We start from the raw sequence: 19,440 nt of genomic DNA on the forward strand, positions 1-19,440 counted from the left end.
TCATGTATAGAGCCCGCAAACTTCTGTGAGGAAGCAATCTCAATCACAGGATAAAAGCTCCATGTGAAGAAAGATTGGCCCAAAGTTATTTAGTGACGAATGGGGAATCGTAGAATAGTAGGGTTGGAAGGGGCCTATAGGACCATCGAGTCCAACCCCCTGCTCAATGCAGGAACCTGAGTCAAAGCATCTGAGGAGGACCAGAGAATTTACTGGTCCTCCTCAAGCAGCAAAATGTCATGGGCTAGCACTAGCTCTGTGTGCCTGCAGGTGTGTGTCCTGTTCTTGTTTGGCTGTCATGTCTGAATGAGGCAAATGAGTCAGTCTGTGTTTCTCTCTTGAGTGAGTGTGTGTTTGTGGAAGAATTTATTTATGCATTTATGTTTCCTGCATCTATCTGCTGTATTTTGCTATAAACGGTGAAGTTTGTGTTTGTACTTGCATTCACTACCATGGACAAGGTATTAGTGATTTGCTTCCAGGAAAGGTGATCTTATTTATTTTATCTATTTAAAAAAAATTCTTGGCCGCCTTTCAGGGCAGAAGCCTTCCCAAGGCATCTCACAGCAATAAAATACATAAAAACAGTTAAAATATTAAAAGCAATAAAACCATAAACAATAAAATAGCAATAAAAACAATAAAAGCTGACAATAAAACCAGTAGCAGCAACAATAGCAACAACAGCAGTCATATCATGAGAAGGCCAGGGTAAAATAATGTTTTCAAGGCTTTCTTAAAAACCTGCAGTGACGGTGCATGTTGGACCACCGAAGGCAACTTGTTCCAAAGGTGTGGGGCCACTGCAAAGAAGACCCTCTCACATGTGGTCACTCACCCAACTGCTCTCACATGTGGGCAAATTAAAAGGGCTTCTCATTTGCTAAAATATGTAGCAAACAAATTGTTTTGCCTTGTAGTTACATCTAAAATAGTGTTCTCTGACTGTGTGTATGCAGGCACGACTGAGTGTGAGTTCAGTAGTAGGGGCAGAGTAGGGGGCCACTACAGACTGCTAGCCCCAGAGCCCAGCATGGCCTTGATTCATACACACACATGCATACTCACATGCACACACTTGTGACTCAAAATAACACTTTGTGCATCTGATGAAGTGGACTGCACTCCATGAAAGCTTACGACATAATATTTTTGTGGCCTTTAACATACCATAAGACCGTTTTTCCTGCAACAGACTAACATGGCTACTAAATTGCCGCTTTGCAGTAAAAACAGAAATTGCTACTTGGCAGTGCTATTTTAAGGATTACAGTAAGATAATTAACATGGAAGTGGTTTGAACAGTGGAAAGCCCCACATAACTGCAAATTGTTATTATTTAGTTGATTCATCAGTGAAAGCTGATTTAAATGGATAGTTCTACAATAAGGTAATGGACATGAAAGTGCTTTAGACAGTGGAGAGTCCCATATAAATGCTTGGTTTTGCATGTTTTGCAGTGGAAAATAATGGAAGAAAGAGAATATCTAGAACAGAGTTCTCTCCTCACAATGAGCTGTAGCTTTGGTTTATTAAACCAAAAGTAAGTTTCTTCCTTCAGTATCCCCAAAAATCATCTGTACTGAAATTTTGGAAGTTTGTGAATGTGAATTTAAGTGATTAATGGATTAGGGCTACAATCCTATGCCTCAGAGAAGGGGGAACCTGAGGCCCAGGGTCCAAATTCGGCCCTCTGGGGGTCCTCAGATAACCACGCCCCCTTTCCCCTGACCACAGATGGATTGGTGGTTTTCTGTCTTTTGTGCCTTTTTAAAACATTCAAAATGGTTGAAATGCCTCTCCCAAGGCTTCATTACTGGCAGTAAGAAGTAAGCTACAATACCCTGGCATTTAGAAAGTCTTTCACCCCACCCACCACTGGAATTCAGCTCCCAAGAGCTTTTCCTAAATTGAATTTGGCCCTCCAGCTGAAAGACAGTCAACATCCCTGCTAAATGTCCCTGGAAGTAAGTCCCACTGCATCTAATAGGACTTACTCTTGAGTAGATATGCATAGGATGCCACTGTAAAAGGCAGCTACTTAATCAGTTGATAGTTATTCTTTTCTGCCTCTATTTTTTTTTAAATTATCATTACATCACCAATTTTTAAACCAAAAAATAATTATTTTAAGAATACCTGTGAACAGTTCCCTACAATTGCAACCATTGCGGTGGCCTTTGGCTGTCAGCAATAAAATTAGTAACACAATTACAATCATACCAAAATGTGTCAAGCATCCTTCGTGTGTCCAACATTGATTTTACTGGCCCCTGACCTAGTTCTGTGCCCAAAGCAGCTTAATTAGCAGGTGACCGTGCTTATCTCCGTGCTGTGAAAACTGCAGATCAAGTGGTTCTTAGAGGTACAGGAGCAGGCAGGGCTGCCTCGAGACATTTTGCTGCCTGAGGTGAAGGGCAACATGGTGCCCCCTCCCTTTCCAGGTAAACAAGCTTACTGGACTGGCAGTTTAATCTTTCTTCAACACTAGCACTGGGACAGCATCCTCCACCACACCTGAATGCAGCAGGCTAGCTTAGGAGGCACAGGGCAGGCCGCATGAACCACAGCTCTCTCCTCCAGTGCCATGCTGTCACCTCCCAGCATCTGCTGCCTGAAAAGACTGTCTCACTCTGCCTAATGGTAGGGCCAGCCCTGAGAACACGCCAGGCTTGGTTCTTGTCTGGTCATTTGACAACCCTAATCATGCCCAAAGGCAGTAAAACAAGTTAGAATTTAAAGCCTGGATTTTGCCATTGGTTTAGGTTTACATTTAAGGTTGGCAAGAATGGAAATAAGAAGTGGTCTTTCCTTTGCAGGAAATTACTTCAGCTGTTGTTTCAAAGGTGTTTTTTTTTTTTTTGCAGAGTCATGCTAACAATGGAAAACCTACAGGGCGATTAAGATTAAAAAAGAAAATATTCTGTTTAGTTTTGTTGAGCCATGAAAATACTTTTAAAATGAGAGGAATTCTCATCTCCATGCTTATCAGCCTCCCCTCACCCACTCCAAAAAGGAAGTCATGCAAGATTTTTGAAGGGAATAACTTAAGCTGCTATTTCATGTATTTAAGTAGGTTGGTGCCATTTTTTTGCAAGCTGCAAGGATAGCAGCCTGATTTTCCTAGTTCATCACTGGCCCCATTAATTTCTTTTAATCCATTTCTGTAGTCTAGAGGAACATCTGTAGTAGTTCTACTCTGCCATAGACCCCCACAGCAATGTCAAAAGTGAATCAGTTAATCACCTGCATCATAGAGAATGTTATGAAAGAACAGAAAAAACTTGGGTAAGCATCCCCACTTACTAGACAGAACATGAGAGGCTGCCATCTTGAGAAATGGCCACGTTTACACTGTCTTGGTATGTAACTCTCCTTCTGGTAACCTAGGAATGTAATCTTGGTGTCTAATCACACTTTTTCAGGTCAAAAGAGCCATTGGAAATAGCCCTAATGCCATCATGTTAACGCATGTCCCCAGTCACACATTCACACACACACAGATGCTCATTTGGTCTCGTCCTCCCTCAGCAATCCCATGCCATGTCTGCGTGTGTATACGTGTGTGTGAATGCAGGCATGCATGCAGTTCCCAACCCATCACCTAAAGCCACATGTGGCCTTCAGGGCTAAAAATGTTGCCCACCCTGGCTTAAGTGAAATGTGTATATTTATTGTGGTATCAGTTACAGCAGAGTGGGTAACCTCAGGCCTAGAAGCCAAATCCTGAGTCCACATTGTTTGCATCACACTTAGAGTTGCCCCTCATTTAATTCGGTTAGAGCTCAGGACAATACAAATGCCAGCTTCCCTGCCTCGGCTAATTTGAACCCGCAGTTTGAATAGCCCTCTCAGAAAGTGGGTATCTTACAACAAAGATGTGTAATGAATACTCTGAAAACGGCAGAGGGACCCAACTCCTTGGTAACAACTGAGACAAAGGATATTGGGTTATCATATTTGCAGACATAATTTTTGAAAATAACAGGATTGGCTTTGCTCTCATGTCTGATGTGCTCATCCGTGGTTTAGTGCTGTCTTCCCATTTTCCTCTTTTCATCCGGGTGGCCAGGTACAGTGATGGCAAGGGTGGCTGTGCTTTTAAGTGTTCACTGAAAATATCTTTTTAAAAACCCTGATGGGATTGCACAGAGGCAGGAGTGCAGAACCAATGAGGAATTTTTAGTTAGAGTGGTAGGGGAAGCTAGAAAAAAAGTTCAAAGTTAGTGTGGGCAACTGGAGGCAGATGATGAATCATCAATAAATGTCTCAGGGAACATACAGTAGGCACCCATGACCCTCACATGCCTACATGCCACATGGCAATTGCAAGAGCAATGATGTGCTACTGTATGTGGGGGAAGCATGGTATTTACCTAGTTATTACTCTTTGACTCCAGGTGGTGAATTGGAAGAGACAAAAGGGAAATAGAGGAGCTGGGGCTTTGCGGGTATGTGGGGTGTAGGAAGTAGAGATCCTAGAGTCCTTGACCCCTCCCCCCCTCACGCGCACACACGCGCACACACACACACAGAGTCAAATTTGACAGGCTTGAAGGGCACCTCACACATTACATTTTTCCAGTCATGGGAAAAATTAATGAAAAATATAACTGGTTAAACATTAGAAGCCTTTAAAATTAAGCTAAAAGTTAAACACTTGCCTGAGCCCTCAGCATGACATTTTCATAGCAAAGTACAAACTACCCCCTTTTTCACACCCTTTTGCCTTAGCCAGGCTATGTTTGACAGCTGTCAAAGGAGCTGTCAAAGGCTGCCACAGTTAATCGGAAGGGGACCAAAAAGGGGGTTGCATGTAGATCTCTGTGATCTACATCCACCATTAGAGGATGTCAGTTGGTCACGAGTGAGAGCGCTTGACAAGAGCAGCAGGGTTTTCTGCCGCTCTTGCCAAGTTGCTTGCTGCCTAATGCCTGCAACCCATGATGGTTTGGCAGTGCTGGGTTCGGATGACACACCAACCCATCGTAAGTTCAGCAACCCCTAAAACAATCCATGAGTTGTTAGGGTGGCTTGTTGCCCATGCACAAGCCACCTTACAGGAATCAGTCAGGATTCACACAGCACAACAGCCCACTGTGGCTTGTCACTCATGATGGGTTGTCGTGTTGTGTGAACCCAGTCCATATTTCTTAGGAAGGCACACTACTCTGTCTCTAGCAGAAGATGTTCTAGAGTTTCAATACAGAAAATCTATTCCATATAGTGTCCTAGAGAGTGGCTGTGTCAGGGAAAACTCTGGGAAAATTTGATTATTATTTTTATTTTAATGTTTAATTTATGCTTTAAAAAAGCTAAAGGTAACTTTTTAAACTGATTAAAGTTACAAGTTGACAGCTTAACATTTTAACTAGTTAAAGTTAAAAATTAGCCATTTCTTTAACTTTTTAATAATTAACATGACTGCATTTTTCATATGCGCACGCACATTTTGTAAATGTACATCTAAAAGTATGTGAATGCAATACACAGAAGTTAAAAACACATGTGCATCATATAGCTAAATTCATTATAGACCTGGTATTGGCTGTGGCGCCTTGGTGGTGGCAAGCCCAGTTTTCTGGTTGTATAATATACAGAACAGGCCTTAACAACACATATTGGAAGCACTGCTGCTTAGTTATTCCTCATCATGTATTTGTACAATTAAGTTGTTGTGCTTCTTTTAATGTAAGAGTGATATTAGCCTTTTCTCCCTTGCCCCTGGGATGAAGCAGCTTTGTGTTAGGCTCTCTATGATATATAATTGTCATATACACTGCCCAAATTTCATAAATAACGTTCCTTCCCATATTTGTAAGACAATGTTTTTAAAAATAATTTTATTATTTTCAATAATTTATATGAAAAGAATGATTACAAAATGAGTACATTTTCTTCAAGAATATTTCCCCATCACCACACATACATTAATATCTAGAGAACTTCCCTGTTTAAAGTGTGAATCCCTCTCCTATGTAAAGTGCAAATCAGACGTACCCTTTTCTGTAAATTTCAAATGAATGAGGCGTGATCTTATATATAAAATTAGGATAGACAGACTCCAACATTTTGTTTGGAGGAGTTCATTAAAATGTTTCTGTAGAAGCCATGGAAACATAGAATTTATTTATAAGAAATTGTAATTTTTAAAAGGACCAATTACAAAATCCATTTTCTTCCAAAAACTGGTTTGCAGAGTAGAGACTAACTTAAGGGAAGTACTTTCTAACTGACAGGTTAGTAAGGAGAACATTTTGTAGGGACTCTTGATACAAACGTATGCTGGGAAAAACAGTCTTTAACTTATTCAGTTCTTCTTAGCATTATGTCATTTGGAGGACACTTTTGACTCTAAAGGGCTGCTCACACATGAGTTATTTAACCCAAGGTGTGGCTGCGGCATGTACCTGCAAGTGTGGGTTATGTGAGGGTTAAACAACCCTCCCATTACCCACGGTCTGTTTTAGGTTGTTTAACCCTTGCATAACCCACACTCACTGGGTTTGCATGACACACCAAACCCCAACTGAGAGCCGCATATGTAACCTGGCACCACAAGTGCTGTGGCCCCATGGGTTGTATAACTCATGATCGGCCACAATGTGTCATCTGAACCCAGTCTAAGACTGGATACTCTTACCAGCAAGCCTTAAATAATTCCCCATATTGCCATCTTTCATATCCTGTGATCCTCTGCTACGTATTTTGCTACCCATTTGATAGTCTCTCCACGACAGGGAGAGACTTCCTAGGAAGACACTTCCTTAGCCCCGGGCTCCTTTCACAAAAGTAGCCATTACTAGTTCTGTACAAGGAAGAACTTGTGAACGGCTCCTATTGACCCATGGATATCTGCTGACACTCCAGCTGAACTACAACCGGCGGAAGAAGCAGTCGTTCCAAGTAAATAGGGACAGAGCTAGATGCACCTCTGTTGCAGGGATATCAGTGTGGCCCCCAAGTCATTAGAATGATATATGCACACCCCCTGCCTACCCTCACCCTCTTGTCCTCCTCCAAGAAACTTGTAATCAGTTAATTAGTTGGTATCAGCTAGTCTTCAGATATGCATTGCCAGTTGGTGAAAAGGACATCAAAGCCCTTAATTATCACATAATGTAGAACTTCAGTATCCAAATCAGTGCTGTCAGACCGAGTCTCGAAGTGCAACTTCTGGCATTGTCAGACTCGAATGTGTTATTTACATGGGACCTTTTGACTGTGCTCAGCCTTCCATATGAATAGCTCCCTCTTACGGGTGAAAGGAGCATGCTAGTTTGGATAAAGACAGGAGAGTCCTTTCTTGCAATCTCAGCGTCCAGTGTCTATTCAACTGGGAGACTGTACAGAGCAGCAACTGGTTTTCCATTTTTTCCTTTCAGAATGCTTGATCAGATGCGGCTAATGGTCATATTATGTTAATGAAACCAGTACTGTCTATAGCAAATTTCTTTTGGAAATGTTACACAGGTGAGATCATCTCTGGAGAAGTTAGCCATTCCCGATGCTTTTCCTGATTAACCGCAGTTAGTCGGCAAATGTTCTAGGGAACAAATTAAAAGTCTTGTCTAAGTTACTTCCTGCAGATACCCCCTTTTTAAAAAAAGAGATAAGTGTCTCAGTGTATTCTACAATGTAAAAGAGCCAGTTTTCAGATCAATAGTGAACATTACCCCTGCATTTATTTATTTGATTGATTGATTGATTGATTAGCTGCCCATCTGGCCGGGTACTCAGCTGCTCTAGGCGGCGTACAATACTAATAACAAATTTATATAATCTTAAACTATTTACTTACCCCATATCTCCAGTGAGGCCTTCCCCAATATGGTGCCCTTCAAATGTGTTGGGCTGTAACTCTCATCATCCCCTACTGGCAGCAGACTACAACTCTCACCATCCCCAGCCAGTAGGGGATGATGAGAGTTATGTGAACATCCTTGTTCACACACCTATGCGAACTCGCACGTTTAAACATGTAACAACAAATGTGCAGATAAAGGGACCTTTACCAGAGTTGTAGCACGCACACAGCAGACCTATGTACCATGTTTCAACAAAGTGGAGAAATTAACTCAAACAACCATTCAAATCCAAAATTAGACTTTATCTTCACAGATTTTATCCTTAACCTATACACATGCCTTACAAAAAAGAAAAATGTCTTGGTTAGTGCATGAAGCCCCTAGCACATGGACCAGTATACTAGTTCTAATATAATGGAAGATGAAAAATTTGGGGAATTAGCTTTTTCTAAATAAGGACACTATGGAAAGAGGCACTATGGAAATGGCAAGGCAGGGGACTGGGAAAGCTATATGGGCAAGGGAGCTTGGGTGCTGGTGATGATGGTGGGTCATGGGGTTTAGTAGAAGAAAGGAAAGGAAATGCAGCATAAGAGGTTACATTTATCTGGCTGTAGGGTAAAGGGAGCCCAATGGACTTCATTTCCTAGTTATTCACAGAGAGTTGGAAAAGTGCTACGAGTTCAGGCTACCCTCAGCTTTCCCAGTTTTCAGTTATAAATAAAAAACCTCAAGCCGCCTAAGTACTCTTCAGTACCAAGTTGTCCAGAAAGAGCCAAGGGATGATATATGCAACTGTGATTCTGACACAACCGGTACTTATGGCAAGGACAGGGAGATCGTGAAGGCTTACCCGTTATTAGGGATCCCGCAGCCAACACAATTTAGTTTAAAAATGGCATCACAATGGAGAGGCTTAAAAAACAGCTGCTCTTTAGACCCTGACTATGCTGAAGAAAATAATAAACAGAGGCAAGGAGACTTGGAGAAAGAAGGCAAGGGAGGTAACTAGCTAAAAAGTTACCCCAAAAAGTTTTAAATGGTTGTGCTTAGCTCAAGGCCTTTGGTAACAGTTTACCAATGCTTCCCCCCCCTGCATTACCCTGCCGGTTAAACCATGTCACTTCAATGTATTGAATTTGGCTTTGGACTCAACAGGCACTTTACCAGGGGGTAAAACTTTCTATATAGGTATACAAAGCAAGCCTACACAAACCAGGCTACAAAGTGGTTGAAGAACGAATGGAGGACTCTGAATGGTGGTGGGGAAGCAGCGATCCAATTCTGATCGCTGGGGGCGGGGGGAGGCTTTAGCCTGCCCCTCCCCCCAGCAACCTTAAAACAGCCAGGACTGCTGCTTCCGTGGCATGTTGCCATGGGTGCAGGTAGGATAATGTTGCTACATTGTGTCTTGTCTGAAGTGATGCTGTTTTCCTTTCATGTTTGCTGTTGGGAATGCATAGGATCCTGACTCTGTTTGCAGCAGTGTCCAGCAAAAATGGCTCTCAGCTGTCTTTAGAAGCTGGATTATTTATGCAATGGTCAACAACCATCAATCATGTATAATATGGTTCCTTTGACTACTGGGCAATTAAAACTTGAGAGGATTTTAGTTAGAACAGATGCAATCCAATGTCAGAAGGATACTGAATGAAAAATAGCTGTATGGAAATGTGTGGTAAGTTTTATTACTATGATTCTCTGAATCTGATGTTTGTGTTTTTGTGGCTAACACCAAGTAACTAAAATCTGATTGACTGATTGATTGATTGATTGATTGATAGGTTCTTCTTTGCTGCAATCATTTTCACTTGCTCCTTGAACACAGCAAATAATAAAATGATAGCCATGCATTTGTTAACTTACCCTGATATAGAGGAGGGTTTGACATCATCTGGTATTCTTACTTGAGCTACTTCCTAAAAATGAGAACACAAAACGGTGACAGAGTTGCTCCCCAATCTCAAAAGCAGCATCTGTATTGGTTTCATTGTAAGCTTGAATTAAAGAGTTGGGAATGCTCCTTCTAAAGATTAAGGGCCAAACTAGATGTTATGCAGGAGAACTCTGAAAAGAATAAACTCATGCCCAATTGCTATTTGTCATGAAGGGCAAAATATACAAGCATCATATGAGTACCTGTGTATTTTGCCTTCTGGGGCAAACAGCAGTCCTGGAGGGTATCAGGGAGATTTCAGTTGGGACCATGGTACTGTGGTCTTGATCTGAACCTCCTACCCTACAACTACTAGAGCCTAATTTGAATGTCTGCTACCTCCTGCCACATTCCATCTTAAGGCAAGTGAAGACTCCATGGCTTCAGCATCAGCCAGCTTTTTCCACCTCCCCCGCTCCTTGCCTTGTTTACCATCTAGCTTGATGAAGAATTCTGAAGAACTTGAAAGCTTGCACTCTATTTTGTGACATTTTGGTTGGCCTAATAGAGGCCTGATTGCCCTGATATGGATTTTGGAACTAATCTACAATGTGTATTAAAGCATATCTAGTTTGGCTCCAAAGAATATCATTTGGGGTTTTTTAAATTAAGAAGTACATGATGCAAAAGTGATTTGTTTCTACTACACTCAGTGATCAGCATGATAGGCTTAACTCTGCATTTGTGATATGAAACAGAGGATTCTCTAGCCCAGACTTCCCCAGTCACATCCTTTGTACAGTCCCATTTAGCATTCCTAAGATGCTTTAAAAGGCTAGTTCTTTTAAAAAACCCCACCCCACCAAAAAAAAGTTGCATAAATTTTATCTAAAATGTATCTATCTTATTTTCAAGATGGTTCCCAGTTTTATTACAGTTATGAGACTTCTGTACCTTCATTAATACAATGCAGAAAGCCACTGAGGATAGAAACGGCGCTTTTCCACCTGGCATCTAACCTTAATGCTGCATTTAAAAAAAAATTGCTACTGCCATTTTTGATATTTTTTAAGTGTTACACTCCTGAATGAGATATTTAAACAAACATAGCAGCATCTGTAATAGGGATGTGTGAATCGGCAACACTTGAGCTCATCAAGATTCTCCGATTTCCACCTCAAAGCTCTTGTGCTTGTATCGGATTGTAAGCATGGGGGAGGGGTGCATGAATTTTTTTGCGTATTTCATGGGTATTTTCCCAGATTGACACATCAACTATGCATGTGTTTGAAATGTAAGCAATTTCTCCTATTCACTAAACCAATGATGCGCAAATCACATAGCAAACTCAGAAATTTATGGATTTCATGTAATTTTTTTAGGGCTCCAGATGGCGTCATCATCTGTTTGTAACCCTCCCGTGTTTTCCCACCATTTCTTACATCTTTTTTCTTATAAAAAAAAAAAAACCTGTTAAGGAAGACAGAATAAGCTGCACAATGCTTTCTCATTGGTACCGCTAGGTGCCCTCTTGTCTGGAAGCACCCTCACTCTCTACCATCACCCCTTGTTGAGGCTGTAGGTTGGTCTTCTAAAGTCTAAGGACATGGAAGCTTTAGAATTCAACACAAATGTGCTGTCTTAATGAGTGCCCACAATTGCCAAAACATAAGGAGTGGATTGAGGTTTCTCGATATCTCTCTGCTGGGGTGAGGCAGGAAGCCAACTCCAAACCCTTGCCTGGAAAGCTTCTAAGTCCGAACTTCCATTACATTCAAAGATAACTCTAAGTAAAAAAAAAAATTTATCAGGATCAGACTAATGTAGTATAGCCCTTCAGCTTGAATTTGGGCATGATGATGAACTTATGATAGGACCAAACTAGCATTTTACAGGAGAACAAAAATAGTAGAATCAAAACTTTTTTTTATTTTAAGGACAGACCTGACAACCAAACTTTGCATATCAGCTGAAAAGTAAGTAACAACAGCTGGGATCTAAAGAGCTGCTTAGGCTCACACAAGGAGTTTATACTAGCCCAGTGGGAATTTTTGATGTTTTTTGGCCCTTAAACAACTGACTTCCATCCCTTACTATATTACAAACTGCTTGTGAAACTACTGTTTCAAGAGCAAACTTGGCATATGGCAGGGAAAGCAGTTTTAGGGCACAATCCTATGAAAGTTTAGACAGGAAAAAAATCCTACAATTCCAGCATTCCCCAGCCAGCAGCTGGCTGGGGAACGCTGGGAGTTGTAGGACTTTTTTCTGTCTAAAGCTGCATAGGATTGCGCCCTTAGCCTATAATCTTTTCAAGACTTACCTGGGAATTAGCCCAATTGGTACTTACTGCTGAGTAAAATCTACCTAGGCACAATCCAGTGCACTGTTTGGCTACCTAAATCCCATTTATTTCGATGGAATTTAAGCTGTTGGGATCCTGGCCAATTTGCCCTTTTATAGAGTTTCTACCAAAGGCAGAGTTTCTTACTGAGCAACTGTGATCTACTAAGTATTTTGATCTGTGAGATTCTATTATGCTAGAAATTGTATGTGACAAAGAGGGAGAACTCTCAGGAGGACAGAAGATGACAGCAGGATCTTACCTGTAAAGGTTCCATTCTGCAAGCCGTCTCTGATGTTGTCTCCGTGCTCATTTCCCGAGATGAAGGAAACTGCTTTGTTCGATGTCGAGTCGTGTATTCATATGTGTTCATCTTCTTACCCACTGCATACACAGAACTTATTTGTACTCTTTTAGTTTTATTTATTTATTTATTTATTGCATTTATACCCCGCCTTTCTCCCTCTCGCAAAAAACTCAAGGCGGCTTACATTATCCTCCTCCTCACCGTTGTATCCTCACAACAACAACCCTGTGAGGTAGGTTGGGCTGAGAGTCTGTGACTGGCCCAAAGTCACCCAGTGAGCTTCCATGGCCAAGTGGGGACTAGAACCCGGATCTCCCGTCTCCCAGTCCGTCACTCTCACCACTACACTACACTGGCTCTCAGTTTTAAAAGCTATACGTTACTGAAGCTCTGCAGCTTAAATAAGCAACATTAAATTAAGTAAGCATGCACATTATCCTCACATGCAATCTGAATTAGTAATTTGTGGTGTGAATTTCTATAGTATGTCATTCATATTCAAAACAGCCAAACAGCCATGGTGATGACAGCCATGGTGATGACAGCCATGGTAATGACAGCCATGGTAATGACAGGAGTGAAGAGGGGCTCCCCCTGCAAGTACTTGTCAAGGAGGGTCTGGTCACTCAGCATAAGGAGTTGAGGAGTTTACTTCTTCCGCCCTCCTGCCTTGGGATGGATGGCAACCATTCCCTTATATGAGAAAAGGGCATGCACCATTAGGATGGGGACTAAAAATGGTCACTGACCCTGGGGATGTGCTTCTGTCTGCAGAAGCAGTCTGCTTCTGTCTGCATAACACTCCATTTTCATCTGCACTGCCCTATCCTGGGCTCTGTTTCTTAGTTACACTAGGGTATAATGGCATGTTAAGAACATAAGAAGAGCCCTGCTGGACCAGACCAAGTGTCCATCTAGTCCAGCATTCCATTCACACAGTGGTCAACCATGCTGGGAACTGGCTTCTCTACAGAGAGGTGAGAGGGGTGGAGGATCCTCAGCATTGACCCCCAGCCCCTCTGTGGATGCTTGTTCCCTCTTCCCAGCCCCTGCAGGAAGACAACTTCATCTCTCCAAATGAGAGGCGATGGTTGGTGCTTTTGCCCTGAGCCATTTCCCGAGGTGGGCCAGGGCTCGACACTGCCTATTTCACTCCTTTGCAAGTGCTGGGGCACGGAGGCACCAGAGGGGCACAGCCCAAGGGTCTTGCTGCTTTGGCAAACAACAGCAACAGTGAGGGAAAAGTATCTTCTTGGTTTCTTTCTGAAGCAAATGAGTTGGTAAGTAATGATCTGCAAGTTGTATCTTCTGCTTTCCTGATTCAACATCCTACTAATCCTCTTCAATGATACTAGTAACATATTAACCTGCAGACTGAATCCTTTGTTCCTCCCCCACCCCACACTGGAATGAACAGTGTTAAAAGACATTAAGGGCACAATTCTATGCATGTTTAGACAGAGAAAAGACACAACTCCCAGTATTCCCAGCTGGGGAATGCTGGGAGTTGTACATCTTTTCTCTGTTTAAACATGCATAGGATTGTGCTCTAAATTAACTATTGTCTCAAAACACACTTTACCTTTAAGTAGCCTCTTTTGAACTGTGTTATATTCCATATATACTTCTCTCCCATTTATATTTTTTGTTGTATCAAATCTTAATCTTCTCTGAAGATCCACCACAATGATACATTTTTTAACAACAATTGATCATTCTCTTTATTTCCAATGTTCAGCTGAGAGTGCCATTGCGTACGTAGGCAAAACACAAGAGGGAAGTATCAGCAGGTTTGGGAAAACCCTGATGTTTGCAAAAGTACAAACATTCTTTAGCGGTGGAAACCCTAAGGGAGGCAATCCCGGAAACAGCTCAAGGAGGACTGAGTATGCTCAGTGGCCGCAGAATGCTGACTGACTGGTTGGGAGAAATGAGAGAGGAAACCCAGGGGGAATGGAGTAGCTAGAATCCTGAACAGCAGCACCCCACACTGCAACAATTCATTGCAAGTCCCACTTGCTAGAGCTATTTCACTATTAAAATGTCCAGATTTCCCGATGAATTATTTATTGCAAGGACTTGCCAAAATGAAAGGATTAGGTTAATTCAATTGGATCAATAGTGGAGTTATAAAATATTGTTAAAGGTATTTATATAAAGGTATTTGTTGTAGATCACAAGCTGAATATGAGCCAACAACGTGATGTGGCTGCAAAAAAGGCAAATGCCATTTTGAGCTACATTAATAGAAGTATAGCTTCCAAATCCTGTGAAGTACTAGTTCTCCTCTACTCAGCACTGGTTAGGCCTTATCTTGAGTACTGTGTCCAGTTCTGGGCACCACACTTGAAGAAGGATACAGACAACTGGAGAGGGTTCAGAGCAGGGTAATGAAGATGATCGGGATTGGAAACAAAGCACTATGAGGAGAGACTGAAAGAACTGGGCATGTTTAGCCTTGAGAAGAGAAGACTGAGGGGATATAGGATAGCGCTCTTCAAGTACTTGAAAGGCTGTCACAGAGAGGAAGGCCAGGATCTATTCTCAATCCTCCCACAGTGCAGGACATGGAATCATGGGCTGAAGTTACAGGAAGCCAGATTCCGGCTGAACATCAGGAAAAACTTCCTGACTGTTAGAGCAATATGACAATGGAACCAATTACCCAGGGAGGTGATGGGCTCTCCCACACCGGAGGCATTCAAAATGAAGCTGGACAGCCATCTGTCAGGTTTGTTTATGAACGTGTCTTGAAGAAAATGGAGGCTGCACTCCTGTAAACACTTTTCTGGGAGCAAATACTGACTTCAGTGGCACTTACTTCTGAATAGATATGAACAGGATTGTGCTGTTAGTGGAGTAAGCACTGAATAATTTTTGGTAAGCTCCAGATGGTGCTAATATTTTTTAATTAGGCATTTATTTTGATGAAGATTTTTTTAAAAAAAGTTTAAATACTAAGATGGGTGGTTCTGGATAAATCCTATATGTTGTCTGACATTTATTCATAATATTTTTAAAAATTGGGTTGGATCCAGACTGTTGAGCTTAGTTCCCACTGAAATCAACAGGAGTTAATTTAAGTCATGACTAGCTTGTCTCATGGTTTTCAATGGGACCTAAATTCAAGAAACTCTGTGTGTCTGTATTTGGGAAGGTATGTGTGTTTGGGAAGGGTGGGATTAGTTTGGGGGGGGTGGAAGGGTGAGGGTGGTTTTGCCAGTGGTATGTGTGTGTTTGGGTGGTGTGGGGGTAGTTTTGCCAGCAACGGTATGTGTTCATGGGGAAGAGGGTTTCTTTCAGCATCACCAGTTTCCCTTCTGTGAAATGGGCATTTTGTTTTGTTTTAGAAGGGCAAATATGTGTCTTGGGCTCAGATCCAATCTCTGCCATGTACCCAGTTTCTTAGGCAAGTTACTCATCTCAATAGTTAGCCTTCTCAGTTTTCGTTGTGTGGGAGTGCTTCCAGACTAGGCACATTTCTACATGAGACTTTTATTGCTCATGAATGGACAGTCATTGAAGTTTGCAGGTCCTTCACACAATGTCAACTTCCACAGTGTCTCCTACGCTTTCTAACCTTTATCCCAGTTTTTAAAAGATTGGGGATAATGCAGTAATAAATGTCACTGTGCTTTAAAGGCCCTGTGAAATTGTGTGGTTCTGCTATATCACAGCACCATCTAGTGGCTGAAACATGTAGAACTCGCAGACAAAGGATGTCCTGAAAAAAAGCCCATGTCAGCCCCTGTAAGGAGCTGACCTTAATCCTGCAAATAATCTGGAAGCTGAAGCCCCAGTAAGTTACAGGATAAAACGCCTGGTGTGGAGAAGCCCTAGCCTTTTATCGTGCCATTGCCCTGTCTCATTCATGGATCAAAACCTTAAATACAATAGAGCAATATAAACAGTTTTCCAACCACTTTGTCCATCTTCTTTTGCAAAAAATACATTAAATTCTGATTGCTAGTGCTAGGACCCTACCATCTGGAAGCACTCTAAAATGGGTGTTGTGTTGTGGTATGTGGGGTCAATTATGTCATTTGATATTTGGGGATCAAACCCAACCTCTGCCTTGAATTCACTTTTATGAAGAAGTTACTAGTTATTTGTGACTAGGCAAATCCTAATGGCAGCCATTTTGTGGTGAAGCCCAGGACAGTATTTCAGTTTTCTAAATGTGCCCGCCGGTCCAAGAAGGTTGGAGACCCCTGGTCTAGCTAGAGTTCAAAATACTTTCCCAAGAGAATTAAAGCTCGTTGAGGAGATACATCTCAAACACAGGATGAAAAAGAGAAAAGATTAGATACGTGGTTGTCAGATAAATACAAGAAACTAGGTAAATTATTGACAGACCTTGAGAAGAGATTAGAGAAAAAGATAAGAAATCTGGAAAAAAAAAAGTAAGTACTGACTTTGAAAAAGCAGTTACAATTGAGAAATCAGTTGAGATAATGGAAGAAATGTTGGATTAAAAACATACAAACAAAGCTTGTTTAATTAGAACAGTGACATCATGAAAACAGGAATGTATTAAAAGAAACTAAAGCTGTAGTAAGAACTAGAAGTAGAGTTGGAGGAAATAATATATCAGCTTAGGAAAAACAACCTTAAATTTAAACGAATTCCAGAAGGAAAGGAGAGAAGTAATTTAGTGGTTTGGGGGGGGGGACATATTACAAAATATTCACAAATGAATAAACTATGAACGGTACAAAGAGAATCTTTTTATATAACTGGCTCATCTCATTCATGTACATCAAAAGGTCCTATCAGCGGTGTAGTGGAACTAGGGCTGGCAGGGACACAGCACTGGCACTTTTTGATTAGCAGGGATGCTAATCCCACGCACCCACCCCAGAATTCTCTGTTTCCTCTAAGTTTAGATGCAATCCTCACAGCAGCTGAGGGGGTGGGGATGAATTTTCTCAGCAACAATATGTAACTGTGAGCTATTCATGTTGTAATGCAAAGTGTTTTGGGATGACTAGTCTTGAATGGGCCATTAAAACCCAATAGCTTTATAAAATACCTGCTCCTGGTAGATAAAAATGGCTAGACTTGGTTTGTTAATATGGATCAACACAGCTGCCTGCATTTTTGGACTCTTCTTGGGAGCACGGCTACGGGGACTGTCACGATGAACACCCACACTCCAAAATTTACCTCTACTCCACAGCTAGGGATGTTTCGGAAAAATGTATTAGTCTATATGTAGAAGAAACTGTGAATTCTAGATACTGGACAGAGTGAAAACTGACCACATGTGGACATCAGATTGATATATTAGCTGACCTTCATCCTGACATCTCAGCAAAAAAAGAAGAGAATTTAATTTTTTAACCTCTCTTCTTGCAAGAAACAATATTAGATACAAATGTGGAACTCATTTTAAGCTTCTTATTAAAGGAGAATGGATTATAGTCCAAAAGCTAGAGGAGGCCCATCAAATTGCAGAGAAACCGGGTCTTCTGTCTTTTCAGACCTATAGAAGGTCCAGATGTCCACAAGGGAAATCCTTAGACAGACAACATAGAGATAATTCAGAAATATCGAGACGGAGTAAAAAATTGGGGAATATCCCAGACAGGCAGGTTGCTAAAATAAATAAGTTCAGGGTTAGCCCTGTCATGAGACAGAGTGAGACGGATGCCGCAGGCAGCTAGCCTTGGGTGTCATGAAGGAGCAGCAAATTATTTAATTCATTATTGTATTTGCACTGTGAGGGAGGGGGAGAGGGGCTTGTGGGATTTTCTGCCTCCACTGCAAAACTAACTTGGCTGACTGTGGGTACTATCCCATAATGAAGTTGCAACAGTGTGCAGATACCAGGTTGAAATTTGCTATTTCAGAGTGCCCCTGAGGAAGACCTCTGTGCAAAAGGCATTAGGCTCATTAAAAAAAAATAATTGTGCACACGGAAGGTCTCCTTCCTTTCTTTTCCCTATGGTTTTCCTTCCTTCCTGGATCCTATGCACCTTGAGTTCGGGGGGGGGGGCGCATTTACTGCAGACAGCAAAGTATCTTGGATTACCATACACATGTAGGGAGTTTTAAATCTGCCCACCCACCCCCTAAATTTGTTCCCCCATGGGGCTAAAACTTGCCACCTCCATTGATGCCAATGGAGGTTTCGTTTTTCAGCTCCCACAGTGTGTGTGTGTGGCAATGTAGGAAAAAATGTGGCGGGTGGGCAGGTTTAAACATCCCCTGCCCACATGCAGTAGTCCCAATGTGGATTAGGGCCCACATGCTTACCTCAAGGTTAAAAAATGGTGAGGATCAGCTGCACACTACATATCTAAGGTAGCATCTAGTTCAGCCCTGAGGGCTCCTTCACACGGAGCTTTTATCCTGCTATTGAGATTGCTCATTGACACCGTGAACCTCCAGGGCATCTTCCGCACTAAATGACCTTTATTCCATTTTTAAATAGATCACAGATAATGAGCTATCGAATTACCCCACTTGTGTTCCGCTTGAGTTCCCTCCATGAAAAGAGGAAAAGTGGCAAGAAGAGGAGCGAGATCAGTGAAAGATAATGGAAGACGCCGATAGGGGGAGAAGGAGGGGGAAAGGAAGCACATGTAAAGGGAGTCCGTTGTGATCCTGCATTTAAAACACAAGCAGAAAGCCCTGTTTGAAATGCAGGATTTTAGGCTGGTGTAGAGACACTCTGAGTCTCTCCCTAGCTACAGCTACCAAAAGCTACTTGCACTTTTGCAGATACTCAATTAGCACATTCCTTGGGCAGGGGGAAGAGGGGAACTTAGCTGACTCATCTTCCTGCTTTTTTCCATTCACAAAAGTAGCAGAAGAGCTGCTAACCATCCTTTAGAATGGACATGTCCAGAGAAGGCCTGGCCAAATCATTTTCCTTCCAGGAGAGGCCTTCCATCCAAATATGTACTTATTATAGAGGGGCTAAGCCAGGCCAGCAACTTGACCCATTAGCAGTCTCTTTTTACAAAGATCATTTAGACCAATTCTGGTCCCATTATAATACCAGCAATGGTAGATTGTTATAGGCCAATATGACTTTTAAAAGCAGATTATAAAATTACAATTGGTATTTTGCCAAATAGGCTAAATGAAGTAATTAGGA

The 19,440-nt window shown here is 41.8% G+C and overlaps 1 protein-coding gene across 4 annotated transcripts in view; it reads right to left on the reverse strand.

The window, feature by feature from the left end:
- Positions 1 to 448: 448 nt before the first annotated feature.
- Positions 449 to 19,440, reverse strand: part of ZDHHC11 (zDHHC palmitoyltransferase 11) — a 57,545-nt gene continuing 38,553 nt past the window's right edge. For all 4 annotated transcript variants that reach the window (XM_084857596.1, XM_084857599.1, XM_084857598.1 and 1 more), the window contains exons 7-9: positions 12,291 to 12,412; positions 9,675 to 9,727; positions 449 to 7,546 (exon numbers count right to left, since the gene is read on the reverse strand). In XM_084857596.1, coding sequence (XP_084713722.1) covers positions 7,531 to 7,546; positions 9,675 to 9,727; positions 12,291 to 12,412 — 191 coding nt within the window. In that variant the 3' untranslated portion in view covers positions 449 to 7,530. The remainder of the gene's footprint in view (positions 7,547 to 9,674; positions 9,728 to 12,290; positions 12,413 to 19,440) is intronic.

The sequence above is a fragment of the Heloderma suspectum genome, chromosome 5 (genome assembly GCF_057233095.1).
Source record: "Heloderma suspectum isolate Gila_16-S chromosome 5, 16-S_ref, whole genome shotgun sequence".
NCBI classification, from domain to species: Eukaryota; Metazoa; Chordata; class Lepidosauria; order Squamata; family Helodermatidae; genus Heloderma; species Heloderma suspectum.